Source organism: Erythrolamprus reginae, chromosome 1 (genome assembly GCF_031021105.1).
Source record: "Erythrolamprus reginae isolate rEryReg1 chromosome 1, rEryReg1.hap1, whole genome shotgun sequence".
Taxonomy (NCBI): domain Eukaryota; kingdom Metazoa; phylum Chordata; class Lepidosauria; order Squamata; family Dipsadidae; genus Erythrolamprus; species Erythrolamprus reginae.
Window position 1 is genome coordinate 298926534 of NC_091950.1, and position 17398 is coordinate 298943931.

Here is a 17398-nt window from a genome sequence, read left to right on the forward strand (position 1 = left end):
TAGATTCAGTGCATCTTCAGATCTTCTATTTTTTAAATTATTAATAGAAATAAAAAAAATAGCAACATGCTCCAAATCCATATAAACAGTGTATTGTCTGATTACAATTCTTTTGAGTAATATTCATTATCATCATCATCATCATAATATTGTCTCTGTTAACGGTACAGCCTCAAACCCTCACAACCTCAACCTCAAACTGTCTACTATGGGCCCCACTTCATTCCTAAGAGGTCCGTAAAGGGGTGGGTGGGTGCAAAAGCGCACCAGGACCTGTTTTATTGTCCCCATTTATCTGTACTTACTTCCTTTGTTCATGTTTATGTTCAGATCTATGCCTGGTATCTTGTACATGTTTGACAAACAAACAAATAATAAATAAATTTCATAATAACTGTGCTTTTCCCTCATAATATTAATGCATATTAATTGTTAATACTAATCAAAATGAATCAAAATTAATAAGTTACAGTAAACAACCCTAATAATAAAATTAATCTTTCTCTTCTAATTTTTGAAGTTCTAAGTCCTGTTTCTCTTATTTAACCATCGATAGAACATATTCCATCCCTCAAAATATTTAGTGTCTTCCTTTTCTTTAATTTCAAATGTTAGTTTATTCATTTCTGCACATTCTAAAATTGTTGTTACTATCCTTTGTTCTGTGGGGATCTCTTTGCCCTTCCAATGTTGTGTGAACCTGATTCTTCAGATATTCTTCTAATGCCCTTTTTTCTTCTTCAACCATCTGGTATACTTGCAACATTCCTCACCCACTGATTTTCCTTAGGAAGTAGAGTCTGCCAACATCACCGAATGGGTTGATGGGTATGATTCATTATCATTAGTTTTCTAGTCTTTCTATCCAGGGCTTTTAGTTCTACTTGAGTCAAGTTCACTATTTCAACTGTGTATCTAATGACTGGGATTGCCTAGTTGTTAATTGCCTTGATGGTATTTCCTCCAAAGAATTTGGATTTTTAGATTGTTTTCACTCTTTTGATGAATTCACTTCTAATCTTATTCTTGACTTCAGTTTTATTCTTGTTTTTAGCCTGAAGAATGCCTAGGTATATATCCTGATCTTTTTCATCAGGACTCACTCTTGATGTTATTTTTATAGGGGACCTTGGTTCCTTCCGTTTGCACTGTTTTTCCTCTGTTAATAGTGAGGGTAGCACATTTGTTCAGTTCAGACTTCATCGCAATATCTTGCCTGTTTACATGAACAACCTTAAGCAATTCTATTTCAGTTGTATTCCATACAACTTCAGATAGTCTATGTAAGGCAAATGGCATAGTCTGGCAGATGTTTTTGATTTTTGAAAGCCATGGCCTGATTTGCTCAGTATTGTTGACAGAGGAATCAGTGCAATGACAAACAATAGTGATGTTGATATTATTATTGTTGTTATTGTTGTTATTATCAACAATACAACACAGTAAACGAGATCACTATGCTGGATTCCGTATTTCATAACCATTCGGGTGCTTCCCAAGCACCTAGGACTGCGTGATGTAGCGGTGAATTATATGTGCCAATCCCAATAAAGCAGACTTCTGCAATTGACAGGGAGATTTTGTCAATTCCAATGGTTTTCAAATGTCCACTGAGATCTTTTGGTATTGCACCCAGCGTGCCGAGGACCACTGGGACCACTTTCACTGGCTTATGCCAGAGTCGTTGCAGCTCTATTTTTAGATCTTTGTATTTCGCAAATTTCTCTAGCTGCTTCTCAATTCTGCTGTCTCCTGGGATTGCGATGTCGATGATCCATACTTTCTTTTTCTTCACAATCATGATGTTTTATGTATTATGTATTATGTTTCAAAATTTGGTCAGTTGGAAGTCTATCATCATCATCATCATCATCATCATCATGTTTGAATGCAGAGTTGGAAGGGACCTTGGAGGTCTTTCAGTCCAACCCTTTCTCAGGCAGAAAACCTTATACCATTTCAGACAAATGTTTGTCCAATCTTTTCTTATAAACTTCCAAATTGGAGCATTCACCACTTCTGGAAGCAACTGATTAATTGTTCTGTCAGGAAATTTCTTCCTAGTTTTAAAATGCTTCTCTCCTTGATTAGTTCCAATCCATTGCTTGTTATCTTTTGCTCACTTGCTTTGGAAAATAGCTAAAATGTTAAAAACAAGAAAAAGATGTCAAAGATGACAGGAAAAAAAACCAGACATGAAAGAAACAAATCCATACAGAAACAAATTCATGCACTCCAAAGAGAGCTTCAGTCACCCTCATCAAAGGCCTGGGTGAAGTAGCAGGTTTTCAAGGCCTATTGAAACACCAGCGGGATGTGGGAAGAGGGTCAGCCAGATCTCCCTAGCAATTTCATTCCAGAATCAATTTTAGAGCCAAATTTTAAAGCAGGGTTTTATATGCAATATTTACTCACCCTGCTCTTAATTGATAGAAACCTATTCATTTAACCAAACATATGTAACTCTGAACTGGTCTACTTTAGAAAAAGAATATGGACAAGACAGACAAACGTAGTGAGAGAGTACGTACCGTTTTTCCTAGTTGAATAGCAACTAGAAGAGTTGATATAAATACATTTAAATAATACCAGACTGGAGAAGGTACAGTGATACCTCATCTTACGAACCACTCGTCATACGAACTTTTCGAGATACGAACCCGGGGTTTAAGATTTTTTTGCCTCTTCTTCCAAACTATTTTCACCTTACAGACCCACCGCCACCAATGGGATGCCCCGCGTCCAGACTTCTGTTGCCAGTCAAAGCGCCCGTTTTCGCGATGCTGCGATTTCGCTGAGGCTTCCCTCACTGGGAAACCCCACCTCCGGACTTCCGTTGCCAGCCAAAGTGCCCGTTTTTGCATTGGAGGGATTCCCCTGCTGGGATTCCTCTGCAGCATCGTAAAATCCAGAGGTGGAGTTTCCCATGGAGGGGAGCCTCAGGGGAATCCCACCAGCGCGAAAACAGGCACTTCGGCTGGCAAAAGGGGTGAATTTTGGGCTTGCACGCATTAATCGCTTTTCCATTGATTCCTATGGGAAACATTGTTTTGTCTTACGAACTTTTCACCTTACGAACCTGGTCCTGGAACCAATTAAGTTCGTAAGACAAGGTATCACTGTATTATATATCTTACCCATAGAATACAGTGTTATGGACCTGAACGCTAATATGCTTTTGGTCATCTTTTCTCCATTCTTCATTATACTATGCAGCAGACATTGTAGGAATCTTTAAAACAAAAAATTCTTTAATTTATTTTATCCTATTTATCAAAAGAACTATTGATTCTTCATTACAATTCGTGAATTAATTTGGGTTATTGATCAATTGCGTAAAATTCCTTAAAACAGTTAATATATCTGCATGCATTATTCAACAGTAAGGCATTAATATTAAATAATAATATTTAATGTTAACAACCACTTTATTTATTAAGGGATGTATTATGAGATGCTCTTGGGAACAATTTATCTTAAGGTTTGAGTTTTCTATTCCCTGCAAAACTTACAGCATAATCTATATGTTAATTTCCCAGTAACTATGCAGAAAGTGTTTTCCCTAGATGAAAGTGTGATAAGAAGTCTCAGCTCTTGGAGTTGGCAGATTTAAAATAATAATAATAATAATAGAATTAATCTTTCAAAATTCCCATCCTTTATATTCTACGTGAAAAGATATGCTTGTGATTCCTTTTTTCAAGAGTTTAAAGATAGGATATGGTCATAGAAAAGGTTTTTCTGTGTGAGACAGAATGCTCTATACTCTGTGCCCAATCATTGTTTATTTTGAATCTGTCTTTATTTTTAATGGTTTTTATATTTTCTTCATTGTGCAACATATTAACTAATAATTGTTGGTTTTTCAGCAGTCCAGTATTTTAAATAGAATTGTAGAATATTCATAAATCTTCATATATTTTGAAAGTTAGAATCTAGCATGGTCTACTAGGCCAGAGAAACATGCCTGCAGAAATCTTAAATAAATCATAACATTGCTGATGGATTGAATACGGAAGTAAAGCTTAAGGTTTAAAGCATTGTTTTAATTGCAACATCTAGGAAGAGCACTAAGATATTCAGAAATAATAAAATTAAACCAAAAACATCCAAAAATGAAAAATGAATTTTAACAAAATAAAGTAGAAAAAAAAGGAATGAATTCTACTTTATATACCAAACATAGTTAATTATTGGTTCACAAAAATATAATATACAGTAATACTAACATTAGATACAAAATAATATTGTAAAATATAAAATCTATGCCAACAAAGAATGTATTATGTCAGCTTTGATTAGTAGAAAATAATGCTTTTTTCAAGACTGATACATTCCTTATTTGCAAAAACCACTCCTTAATATTTGAAATAATGTCACACTTCTAATTTCTCAAAATTATTCCTTTTACCAACTCATTTCACCTCCCCATCCCTATCCCATATAGTACTACCATAATTCTTTCTAGTTATATATCAGAGCTTTGACATATAATTAACTCACATTAATTTATTTAGCATTTAAACATTTTCTTTGATATCTATTTGCATACAGTAAAATACCATTCTCCCAAAATATCAACAATTCACAAGACCATATTGTGAGTAGGAGTACAGTATAGTGGTTCACGTGGTTAAGGACGCTAGGTTTGCAAGACTAGATTCCAGACCTGAATGCTGTTGCATTGCGGAGTGAGCTATCATTACTCATTCCAGCTTCTTGACAGGGACGTGAAAGGATCTCCCTTGGTCAATGCTAAGGTCATCAGCTAACATTTTCAACCTGGAAACATTGTACAGAGAGCTTCCAATACAAACAAGAAAGGGTCATTTGAGTGAAAGAACCCTCAAATTTCTTACGGAGAAAATCTGATGTCCATGATATGATAGACATGGGAGCCTAGAAAGCCCATGTTAGTGTTCCAATTAGCATCCGAGAAATAAATCAGAGTCCAAACCTGTGCTTTCTTCCAAGTTCCAATTTATTAACAGAGCCATGTTGGTTATGAACTGTAGTCAACCCAATACTAACTTTTCCTACAGTTCTCCACCCAGGTTAAGGTTCATACCTCATCCCCACACCCACAAGTTCATCACATGGACCATTCCTGTTCTCTCAACATCCACAATTCTCCCCTGTGTTTCCAGATAGTGCTGAACAAAGGATAACCTTGAATCTCTGGAAAGAATTTGTTCTGGCTAGTATTTTTCCCTCTCATACAACCACCCTTCCTCAATTCCCACAGTACTATTCTACTTGTGGCAGGTCAAAGTCTCTAACACAAACGATGGCTTTGGTCTGACAGCCCTGTGAAGAGGGTGGCACAAATCTTTTGGTCCATTTTGTGGGGATTAAAGAATAAGAAGCAAAGTATGTGTCTTAAGTCTTTGAATATGTCTGCATATTATCCCTTAACACAAACCTAATCTAATTTTTCAGATTTTGAATATGTTTAGGGCAGTAGTGGGTTCTAACTTACATCGCTGCCAGCTGGCTTCCTCTTGTGCAATGCGGGCATGCATGCCCAATGCCAAAAAAATACCCATCTCCCCCAAAAGTTGAAAACAAGATGATGATGCATGCACAGTGTCGGAAACTCAGCTTCTGCACATGCACAAAAGTAAAAAAAAATGGGAAAATTATCTATCTATCTATCTATCTATCTATCTATCTATCTATCTATCTATCTATCTATCTCTATTTATCTAAGAAAAAACTTTAAAAATAAAAAAAAGATGGTGGTGCCCATGGACTGGCACCAAACGAACCGGTTTCTTGACATTGTGATGTCACCAGTGGTTTGCTACCTGTGCAGGCAAAGCAGTCCGAACCATGAGGAACCCACCTCTGGTTCAGGGATAACTTGGCCCCTTAAATATCCCAATTCCCAAATTCGCCCTAAATTTTGTCTCTTTTGTCTCAGCAGAATAACATAGAGTTATTCCGCTGCACAAAAATTCTTCTGTCATAAGAATTCCTTCTTCAGATTTTTCTAAAGTTTGAACAAGATTTTTATATATGGAAAACTCTATCTTATAAAGCACTTGTATTTTTATACTACAGATGGAATGAACTAGGAGGATACGTAGTTCCCAGTGGCCGTTTGCAGGTAAATGAAATGAACTTTTTAAAAAGTGTTATTACAGTCAGTATTCTCAGATAGGCAAGCTATATTTATCACTAGGGAAATCAGTCTTTTGGAGAATTATTGTAAATTTACATTAAAATGATGCTTCTAGTTTATATTCATAAAAGCATTTTAAAAACACTGCACTGTACGTATAAATACAGCACATCTCATAACAAGGAAGCTCATAATGCAAATATTGAATTATCTGCTCAATGTTAAGGAATTTGGACAACTGGAAAAATAATATGAACAATCTTACTTGGTTACAGCCAATATAGTTAATCTGGAATCAAAAAAGAAAGCCCAGCATATCCATAAACACAACTTTCCTCCTTTGAACAGATGCTTGCTCATTCTTTTCAAAAAGAGTTCCATTGGCTGCAAAACATTTCAATAAACAAAATAATGAAAACTCTATATAAAGTTTTCTGTGCATCCAAATTGCAGTTGTTTATTGTATTCTTTTAATTTATTAGCATTAGCATTTTGACTTATAAGTTATATACTGCTTCATAGTGCTTTTACAGCCCACTCTAAGCACTTTTACAGAATCAGCATATTGCCCCCAACAATCTGGATCCTCATTTTACCCACCTTGGAAGGATGGAAGGCTGAGTCAACCTTGAGCCAGTGCTGAGATTTGAACTGCTGAACTACAGCTAGCAGTTAGCTGAAGTATCCTGCAGTGCTGTACTCCAACAACTACGCCACCAAGGCTCTAACCTGAGTTTATTAATTTTATTATTATTATTTTTGGACTTGGGAGAATCTGCACCAATAGACAAATGCACAGCCTTTAAGATTATGTTATGTGGATTGAGGGCAAACACCCCCCCCCCCAAATACCATATCCTGAAGGAGACTTTGGCATTTACTGATGTCTTTTGAGCTAATTACAGACTCTGCTTTTATGAAAATGATTTTTCAGACAGGAGTTCTTCGAACCAATTGTGTGGACTGTTTAGATCGCACAAATACAGCCCAATTTATGGTTGGAAAGTGTGCTTTAGCTTACCAACTCTATTCCTTGGGATTGATCGACAAACCCAATCTTCTGTTTGACACAGATGCTGTTAGGTAAGACTTTCCTTCTGCAAGATTTAGTAAATACAGCCATTTGTTTTACACTACTAATTCTTTTCTAAACCTCTGTTTCTGTGCCTCATTTCACATTAACATGAATATTTTAGCAGATTTAAATGCAGATTCATTTATCTGACAGCTGAAAAATCTTTCTTTATTCCCAAAGCATGGATGGATAGATGGATTTATTTATTTATTGCGGAAACATCTTTGTTGTTCCAATTTAATTACTGTCAAGCAGATTTTGTACTGTTCTAGTTGACTTTAAATTGGCATTTAATCTTTCTCAAATCTTTTTGGTAAACATTATAGTAAGCTTTGTGAAATTGGAGAAGTTTTTCAGTTCCTACAAGGTTGAATGTCAAATGTTAATGGATATTGGTTATGAGAAAGGTTAAATTAAAATGCCAGTTGATTATTTCTCTTTTTAGTAGAGAAAAATAATAAATAATAATAATAATAAAAATATTCTGTTTGCAATAAGGTTTTCTAATTTAATACCTAATAAGAATATTTTTTATGTTTGGCTTTTAAAATGATCTCCTCTATGCTCTTTGTTAGGAAAATGCTTAGAGATTATCAGCTGCCCATATGGATCAAGGGAAACTGAGACAGTAACCTGTGTTTTTACAAAGTTTGTGATATAGCGATGTCCATGAATGTGCCCATTTTAATAATAATTTCAGTGGAACTAGAGGCACCTTGTCAATGTTTTGTTTTAGCTGATAATTGCCGAGCAGGAACAATAGACAAAGCAAATGTCTATGTGGGAGCTTTGCTATTGGCCATATGAGGTCAATATCAATTTTGCTTGCTTTGCTTTGAGTCATAGTTTCAATTCTGTATTGTCTGGATATAATGGAAGTTTTTAACTTGTACTTTATCTATGTTAGTGATAAAGTCCTAAGTTTACTCATGGCAACATATTTCTGTCTGCTCAAGAAATAGCTAATGGTTTTTCAGTTGCATCTGTTCCACTAAGATGCAATTCTAAACGATGATGTTCTTCTTACATTAGATTATTTGAAGAGTTATATGAAGATCATGGGGATACATTGTCACTCCAGTATGGTGGCTCTCAACTGGTTCATAGAGTAAAAACCTACAGAAAAATAGCACCCTGGACCCAGCATTCCAAAGATATTATGCAAACTCTTTCAAGATACTATAGCAATGCTTTTTCAGGTATTGAATTGAATTCTGTGATTGAAGATTTCCCCCCCCCCCCCATTTCATTTAAGAAGCACTTCAGAGGTATTTTTTTTCTGATTAATGATAATTAATAGCAATCAGATTTGACAGAGAATATTGTTTTGATTAAAAAGAGGTTTATTAAATGAAAGCTTGGAGATTTTATATATATATATATATATAGTCAAGGTGTATCCAAATTTAATTTCCCATGTATTGCTGTACTGGAAGTTGATTTACACATATTAGCCAAGGTTATAGGATAGAATAGAATTCTTTATTGGTCAGGAATGATAGAACACACAAGGAATTTGTCTTCAGTGCATAAGCTCTCAGAGTACATAAAAGATATAAGTGTTAAATCATAAGATAATAGATTTGTTACACATAAACTCTAAGCTTTTGCATAGACTCTTCACTGATTCCTGTTTTGCTAAAGAAAAAGATATTAGTAAAAGGAAGAGATTGTTTTTAGAGCAGAGATTTAGAAAACTCCCAAAAAGTATAATAGGGAAGTATTCAGAAATAATCTAGCTTCCAAGTTTAATGTGAAAGAAATAATTGGAGAATAAGTTTTCTAAAAGATAAATCTACAATTAAACTGAGATTGGAATTAAATAAAATAGATTTTAAGGGGAAAAGAAAATGGAACTTGTGGTGTTAGGCATCATGGAACAGCATATTTTTTAAAAATATGGAAAGGCTATAAAAACATACAGATATATGCAGGAGTGCATGCAAATTGCCACTGCATTGTGTTCTCTTTGTAAGGAGGTTACTAGTACTGGTACTCTGTGAACTTATCCATAGTGATTGGCTACTGGAGGCAGGAAGAAATGCCCAGAATATAATGATGACTTTTCAATGTACTTATGTAAATATGTTAAGAAATAATTTGAAACAAAAATTCTGTTTGCAGCTGTAGACCTACATTTCCTATAATGTTAATCTTCTGTCCCCATACCAATGCTAAACTTTATGCCAGGAAAACTAAGGATACATTTTGAGTTAACATATTTTTTTAAAAAAAAAATTAAATACTTTTCGTTGTATCTTTTAGATGCTGACCGGCAAGATTCTATTAACCTGTTTCTAGGAGTATTTCAGCCTGAAGAAGGAAAGTCTCATCTCTGGGAGCTTTCTACTGATTGTTATTTGCATCAAAAGGACACAATGAATCTTCTCCAGGCAAGGCGAAGGTATTTCATTTCAATATTTCTGAAATCCAGAAAATCAAATAGTTCTACTTCATTTTCTTCTACCTCCATCCTGTATTTTCGTGGGTTGTAGGGAGCTTCAAGAGAAAGAACATATGGTTTTTCTGCCACTTTTACTAATGGAAACCTGTGTAAGAGGTTTTTATCGCAAGCAGAAACTTCCATTAATATATTCTACTTTTTCAAAACTTCCCATTCATAGAGTTATTTATTTGGTTATCAAATTTGTGCAGTCACCTATCTCACCAAAAATTGTGTCTGGGTGGCGTGCAACAATAAAAAAACAGAACAAATATAAAAACATCAGGTATGGAGATACTGTATAAAAGTCCACCTTAAAAGATGATCTAAAAACAAAGATTGTGTGCAGGGCTCTTTCCATCCCATAGCAAGCAAAAGGGATCTACCCTGTTCTTTCTCAAACAAATGTATTAGGTATTATTTTCCCAACTGCTATTAGCAATATCTTTCCGCCCTATCTAAATAATTGAAATAAGTAATCTTTAAATCATCAAGCAGTAGACAGCCATCACAGTGAAAGGTATTGGTAAGGGATCCCTCAAAGATCTTTTTTTTTTCAGAACTGAAGTATTTCAACTTCTTTATAAATAAACTGGACTTAGTAGCATGGAGGCACATTGGCAGCTGACAGTTAATTCAAGGTGCTAAAAAACAAAAGAAATACCAAGAGTTCCAAAATTGTTCTCAAAACTAAATAGAAACGAAAAGCTATATTGAAGTAGAAGTTTAATGTAATGTACACTGGGACAAAAATATATATTTTAGAATTGGAAAACATGCTAATACTTAGATAAAATGCTTAGGAGTATTGAGCAGTGGTATTATGAGGAAGAATTTCAACATTTGTAGAACGAGAAAAAAAATTATGTGAGCTTCAGAATACAGAATAGAAAATTAGGATAAATTACAGAATCATCATCAATGTTCTTCCAAGCCTTCCTGTCCTCTACCATCTCCTGGAGTCCATTTAAGCTCACATCATCAGGTATATAAGATATAATTTTAAGAGAACTAGGTAAATAGTAGATCAACTAGGTAAACTAGGATGATATGACTTTGGATGATATGACAGTGAATAACTACCACTCATAAATGCTCAGCACTGCATCCAGGATCAACTATAGCATGAACTTGAATATTACTTATTGTAGAACAATATGAGTAAGGTGTCAGGCAGAAGATGTCATTTGGATTTTTGTTCCTTTTGATTATTGCATTTATGTTCTGCATCTAAAACGGGTGGGCAATTAATTTTGCCATGGGGCTGCATGAGAAATTGGGATGGCTTTAGAGGGCCGGATTAATATAATTAACTCAGTTCTACCCAATACTGTATATTATTGGGTAGAACTGAGTTAATTATATTATAATTATAAATTATAATTTATAATTATAAATTATAAATTATAATTATATATTATATTTATATTATATTATATATACCGTGTTTCCCCGAAAGTAAGACAGTGTCTTACTTTCTTTTTACCCCCAAAAGCCCCACTACGTCTTACTTTCGGGGTATGTCTTACATTGGAAAAAAATGGAAAGGGTCCTTTCAGCGGCGCAGCAGCGAGGAGGCGAAGATTGGGGTTTCCCCTTTGCGTGGGCGGCGGGGAAGATCCAGGGAAGGTTTCTTCGGCTGCCCAGCAGCTGATCTGCTCGGCAGCGCGGCAGCAGCCCTGGCAGCGGTTCCCTCGGCAGCGCGGTGGCAGGGAGAGGCTTGCGGCCGCCAAGCAGGTGGGAGAGCTCGGCGGCAAGGCACAAAGGATTTCCCTCGGTGCACGCGTGGAGCCGCAGACGCGTGTTGTGGAAGCGTGTGTCTGGAGGGGAGGAGCCGCTCTGCGTAGTTGGGCAGCCCCACCTGCCTGCCGGAAAGGAGGCGGGCGAAGGAGGGCGCAGCTCCGGCCGCTCGCCTTGGAGCCGGTCGACCTCGCTGGCCGCTTGCAGCCGAGCCTCGGCAGGACTCGGTTGCTGGGACGAGCGCCTTTGCTGCAAGCCGCCGCCCGCTCGGCTCGCTTCGGACCAGCGCCGTCCTTCGCTTTTCATATTTACAGCAACACGAAGCTTAAAACTTCAGCCTGATGATGGTGAATGTGATTTCACCGAAACGTCGCATAGACACTCAAAATATTACACGGGGCAAAACCCGAACTCAGAACAATCTACATATATATATATATATATATATATATATATATATATATATATATATATATATATATTTGTTTTCGTAAATTTTCACGGGTATATGTATGTAGATTGTTCTGAGTTCGGGTTTTGCCCTGTGTAATATTTTGCATGTCTATGCGACGTTTCGGCGAAATCACATTCACCATCATCAGGCTGAAGTTCCAATCTTTGCGCCTTCGCTGCAAGCCGCCGCCCGCTCGGCTCGCTTCGGACCAGCGCCGTCCTTCGCTTTTCATATTTACAGCAACACGAAGCTTAAAACTTCAGCCTGATGATGGTGAATGTGATTTCGCCGAAACGTCGCATAGACATGCAAAATATTACACAGGGCAAAACCCGAACTCAGAACAATCTATATATATATATATATATATATATATATATAACCCGAACTCAGAACAATATATATATATATATATATATATATATATATATATATATATATATATATATATATATATATGTTTTCGTAAATTTTCACGGGTATATGTATGTAGATTGTTCTGAGTTTGGGTTTTGCCCTGTGTAATGTTTTGCATGTCTATGCGACGTTTCGGCGAAATCACATTCACCATCATCAGGCTGGAGTTCCAATCTTTGTGTTTTTGCAAAAAAACACAAAGATTGGAACTCCAGCCTGATGATGGTGAATGTGATTTCGCCGAAACGTCGCATAGACATGCAAAACATTACACAGGGCAAAACCCGAACTCAGAACAATCTACATATATATATATATATATATATATATAATAATTATAATTATAAATTAATTGCCCCCCTTCCTTCCTTCCTCCCTCCCTCCCCCCGTCCCCCCCTCCCTCCCTCCCTTCCTTCCTTCTCCAGATGGAGAGAAGCTTCTGTCTCTCTGATTTTCTCTGGCTTTTATTTCTGCTTTTGGGCAGTTCTTTACTTCTCTTTCAAAATATTCCTTTCAGGTGCCTCTCTTCAACTGACCTACATTATCAGTTGAGAAAACATAGTGGAGGCTTTGCCTGAAAGTAGCTTTGGATTCCTTTTCTTCCTCCTCCTCCCTTTTTTCCCTGCTGAGAGGTGGGGTGGGGTGGGGGGTTTGCTTTAAATTTCTTGGAAAGGCCAATGAAACCAATGAACAATTAAAAAATGAGCATTTATTGGACTTTTGCAAAAGGGCATGGAAAGAGAATTTCTCCTTCCTTCCTCCCTCCATTTCTCCTTCCTTCCTCCTCCCTCCACTTCTCCTTCCTTCCTTCCTTCCTTCCTCCCTCCCTCCCTTTCTCCTTCCTTCCTCCTTCCGTTTCTCCTTCCTTCCAACCTCCACAGGCCGGTCACAGACAGTGGGCGGGCCGCATCCTGCCCCTGGGCCGCACTTTGCCCAGGTTTGATCTAAAAGTATCCCATTGGACACTACCTAAAGCAATATTATTAGATGTTGTATTATCATGATACAGTTACACTATGAAGATAGTTTACACTGTAAACACTTGATCTTAGTGTCAGTTTAGTTAATGCCTTTTAGATATGATTCAGAATTACAGGCTTTACCTCAATTTGTTCAGTCAGAGTGACCATGATGGAGAAACCAGCTAGAACATATTCTTTGATTATATTGGTTTGTAAAATGTACAGTCTTTGCAGAGAATGGCTTTTTATGACTAAGATTATTATCCATAGCAATATGAGCAGAGAAATGTTTAGTCACCTTCAGAGGTCTCATCATGCCACTCAGAGAACAAAAACAAAGCAAGAACATGGCTGATACCCAAAATGACACACACATACAGAAATTGAACAGTGTAAGGATTGGTCAAGAGTAGAAGACAATGAAGCTTTTACACTGGTGGGAAATACCTACTAGTTTTAATGTTAGCAGATGCATATATTTGCTTCTAATGTATTGCTTTACAAGGGATCAAAAGATATGGTACTCTGCAGTTATGAGCATTCCAATTTTCCAGCAGAGAAAATTTAACTTTTTGCATGATTTAGGGGAGTAAAATTAATCTTAGGTGACTGGACTGAACAATCCAAACAATTCAATTAAGACTATAACGGCAAAAGAAAATGTCTGATAAGTTTTATTACATTTTCAGAATACACAGTTGATTGGCTTGGAATATTTCCCAGCAAAGTTATTTGTAGGCCCTCTTTTAAAGACATCCTTCCATCTTAATATATCTGCAAATAGTTCCAAAAATGCTTTTTTCAAAAGTTAACTGGACTTTGTTAGATTTTTTTCCCTTTTGAAAACAGTTCACTTCTCATCCAAGGAGCTTCTTCAGTTTTCAAAATCTCTTTAAATAATTTTTCAGTCTAAGATTTTTGATCGTTAAGTATTTTTTCTATTGCAAGACTTATGGAGCAGGGGGGAAATGCTCCCGGTTCGGATTGGATTGGGCTTACTGGTAGCAATGGCCACTGCTGGTTCGCCAAACTGGTAGCGATGGGCTGGCTGGCCATGCCCTTGAATCAATCCCCGGTCACTGCTCACTCGCCCTGCCCCTGCAGCTTGCCTTCCTGAAATGTTGCACCACTAATCTGCCTGCAAGGAAAGCCTGTGAAGTCGCGGCCTACCTAGCTACCCCTGCCTCCATCCCAGCCTGATTTTCCTACTTCATTCCCTACAGTCCCAACATGCTTCCCTGCCTTCCAAGGGGCCTTCCCAGTGTCCTTGTGGCCAGCTTGTGAAGGCAGGCAAGCGGAAGACATATTGGGCCTATTCCCTTCCCTGCAGCCCTGCCATGCTTGGCGGACTTCCATGTGGCCTTCCTGGCAGTTCCTGTTCCCTGCTTGCCTTCCGAGGTTAGTGTGGAAATGCAGATGCTGAGAGGGATGGCAGAAGGGCAAGTGGATGTCCCGTGGTTGCTGCACATGCGGCTGTCCCATTTCTGCAAAGGCAGAGCCTTTCCCTTGCTGGGAGGGGAGGGGGATGCTGCAGAAAAGACCACCTTTCAGCCATGCCAGCTCCGCAGCCCTTTGAGCTGTGAAGCAGCCCACTGTCTTATAACCTAGCCACCTGCCTGCTTTGCAGATCAGCCTGGCTGACCACCGGCACTCCTGTGGCACCGGGTTGGAAGCCAGTGGGCTGCTCAGGAACCCTAATTCCTGTGGAGGCAGCATAGGAGATAAAAGTGGAAGGCGGTCTTTTCAACAGCCCCCCCCCCTTCGGATCGCCCTGCAGGGCTCTTCCTTTGTAGAAGCGGGGCAGGTGGTTTATACGAAGGATTGGCGGGGGGCGTTGTTAAGTGAATTTCACTACATTTTACAAGTTGATCACGATCACCAAGCAGGCCCACCCGGTAACATGACCATCAAGCATATCCAAGTTAACTGAACACCAAGAATGTCTGAAGCCACACCCACCTGTCCTCTAAGCCATGCCCACAAAATAAGCCATGCCCACAGATCTGGTAGGGAAAATCTTTAGATTTCACTGCTGCTATGGAATGAGAAAACGTACTTACTATCACAGTTGACTAAATTATGAGTTTTTAAATCATGAGATTCAATGTGCATGGTAACATCATAAGGCTGGCAATTGGAAAGGACAATAGTAGCATATCCAGACATATGATTTTACTTTATTGACATATTATTAAGTAAAAGGCACTGATGCAAAAGAAGACATTTGAAAGAGAATGAAATAACCTCAAGTTCTGAACCTCAAGTTCTGTGAATGATTAGAAGGATTTTAATATCAGGTATAGCAAACTAGTGTAGCATAGAAGTGTCTTCAACAATTGGTTCTATTTCACAAATGCCAGAAGCTGAAATATATGGAGGTTGGGACAAGTTTATTAAGTTTAATAAGGACAAGTTTGCTAAGTTAAATGTTTGGGAGGAATTATGCAGCAGTACGGTTCTGCAACAGCCAGAAGCTAAACATATGTGTAATGCTCTGCTCAGTTTCTGTTATTCAGAATTAAGGTAGTTTAAACTTTTACAAATACTTTTTGAAAAATCATTTAATAATGTTAATATATAGTTTTTAACATAAACAAGCAATGTTGTAATTGTTCTATGTCACATTTTATAATACAAGGGGAAAATATATATTTCTGTTATTTTAGGACTAATTACCTATAATTAAAATTGAGGTGGATATGAATGATCTCTTAAGGAAGTTATGTTATTTTACTTTAGTGGGCTGGTCTGTTAAGAATGATATAATTCTTGACAGAAGTAAGGAATGTATTATATATAAAAGGGGGTTATTAAGCTAGATAATTATTTAACTTCAATCTAACAGCTAATTTTTCATTTATCTTTATAATGGTTCTAATTTGCTGCATGATATCATAAGTAATTTATAATCTAAAATTTGACATCAAGATTATTGGAAAAGGAAGTTTGGATAATATTGAATGTGTAATTTTGTATGTATATAAGTGGGCTTAGCAACTGTAGGGCACGAGGAATAGGGTGAGTGTTTGGGTAGAGAAATCCGAGTGCAGCAAGAGGAGAAGCATCATGTGGCAAGAGGCAATTACAAATGTAAGATGCATGATACGATACATGAAGGATGAATGAATGTTCTCATTTTATGTTTTTGCTTTTTTGTTTAAAGCTACACTTTTTGGTGGACTCCCGGTGTTTTAAAATATTTGCCACTGCCTTTCGATGAAGGTAAATTGTACTTGCATATTAATGAAAATTGTATAACCTGTATAATATGCAACATAAAATGGGCATAATAAAAATCATTATCTAGCATAGCAGTGAATTAAACTTGCATGTTGTTAATATACCCTGAGTCCTTGGAGAGGGACGGTATATAAACCCAATTAATAAAAATAAATAAATAAATAAATAAATAAATAAATAGGCATTATTTCTTTATGTAGATATATGAAATATGGATTTAACAGTATATAATAATCTGATCATCTCACTTATCCATCTTAATATACAGTGATCCCTCAAGTATCGCGAGGGTTCCGTTCCAAGACCCCTCGCGATAATCGATTTTTCGCGATGTAGGGTTGCGGAAGTAAAAACACCATCTGCGCATGCGCGCCCCTTTTTTTCATGGCTGCACATGCGCAGATGGTGGAGTTTGCGTGGGCGGCGGGCGGCACCCAGGGAAGGTTCCTTCGGCCGCCCAGCAGCTGATCTGCTCCGCAGCGCGGCAGCAGCGAGGAGCCGAAGATGGGGTTTCCCCGTTGCCCAGGCAAAGGGGAAACCCCATCTTCGGCTCCTCGCTGCTGCCGCGCTGTGGAGCAGATCAGCTGCTGGGCGGATGAAGGAACCTTCCCTGGGTCTTCCCGCCGCCCAGGCAAAGGGGAAACCCCAAGATCGCTTGCCGCTTGCCCGTCACCTGCCCGCCCGGCCGCTCGCTTGCCGCTTGCCCGTCACCCACCCACCCAGCCGCTCGCTTGCCGCTTGCCGCTTGCCCGTTCACCCGCCCGCCCGGCTGCTCGCTTGCCGCTCGAGAGCAAGAGGGGGAGAGATAGAGAAAGAGAGAGAAGGAAAGAAAGAGATGAGAGAGGGAGGAAGAGAGTTTGAGAGAGGAAGAAGCAAGATAGAGAAAGAGAGAGAGAAAGAAAGATGAGAAAGGAAAGGAGTGACGTCATCGGGTGGAAAAATC

General features: G+C 37.9%; 1 protein-coding gene across 1 annotated transcript in view; it reads left to right on the forward strand.

Moving 5' to 3' along the window:
- The window catches only part of FIG4 (FIG4 phosphoinositide 5-phosphatase), a 100330-nt gene that overhangs the window by 60768 nt on the left and 22164 nt on the right, over nucleotides 1-17398 (forward strand). Inside the window, exons 13-17 of the mRNA XM_070733336.1 lie at nucleotides 6064-6109; nucleotides 7059-7207; nucleotides 8232-8398; nucleotides 9465-9603; nucleotides 16379-16437. Of these exons, the coding sequence (XP_070589437.1) occupies nucleotides 6064-6109; nucleotides 7059-7207; nucleotides 8232-8398; nucleotides 9465-9603; nucleotides 16379-16437 (560 nt within the window). The remainder of the gene's footprint in view (nucleotides 1-6063; nucleotides 6110-7058; nucleotides 7208-8231; nucleotides 8399-9464; nucleotides 9604-16378; nucleotides 16438-17398) is intronic.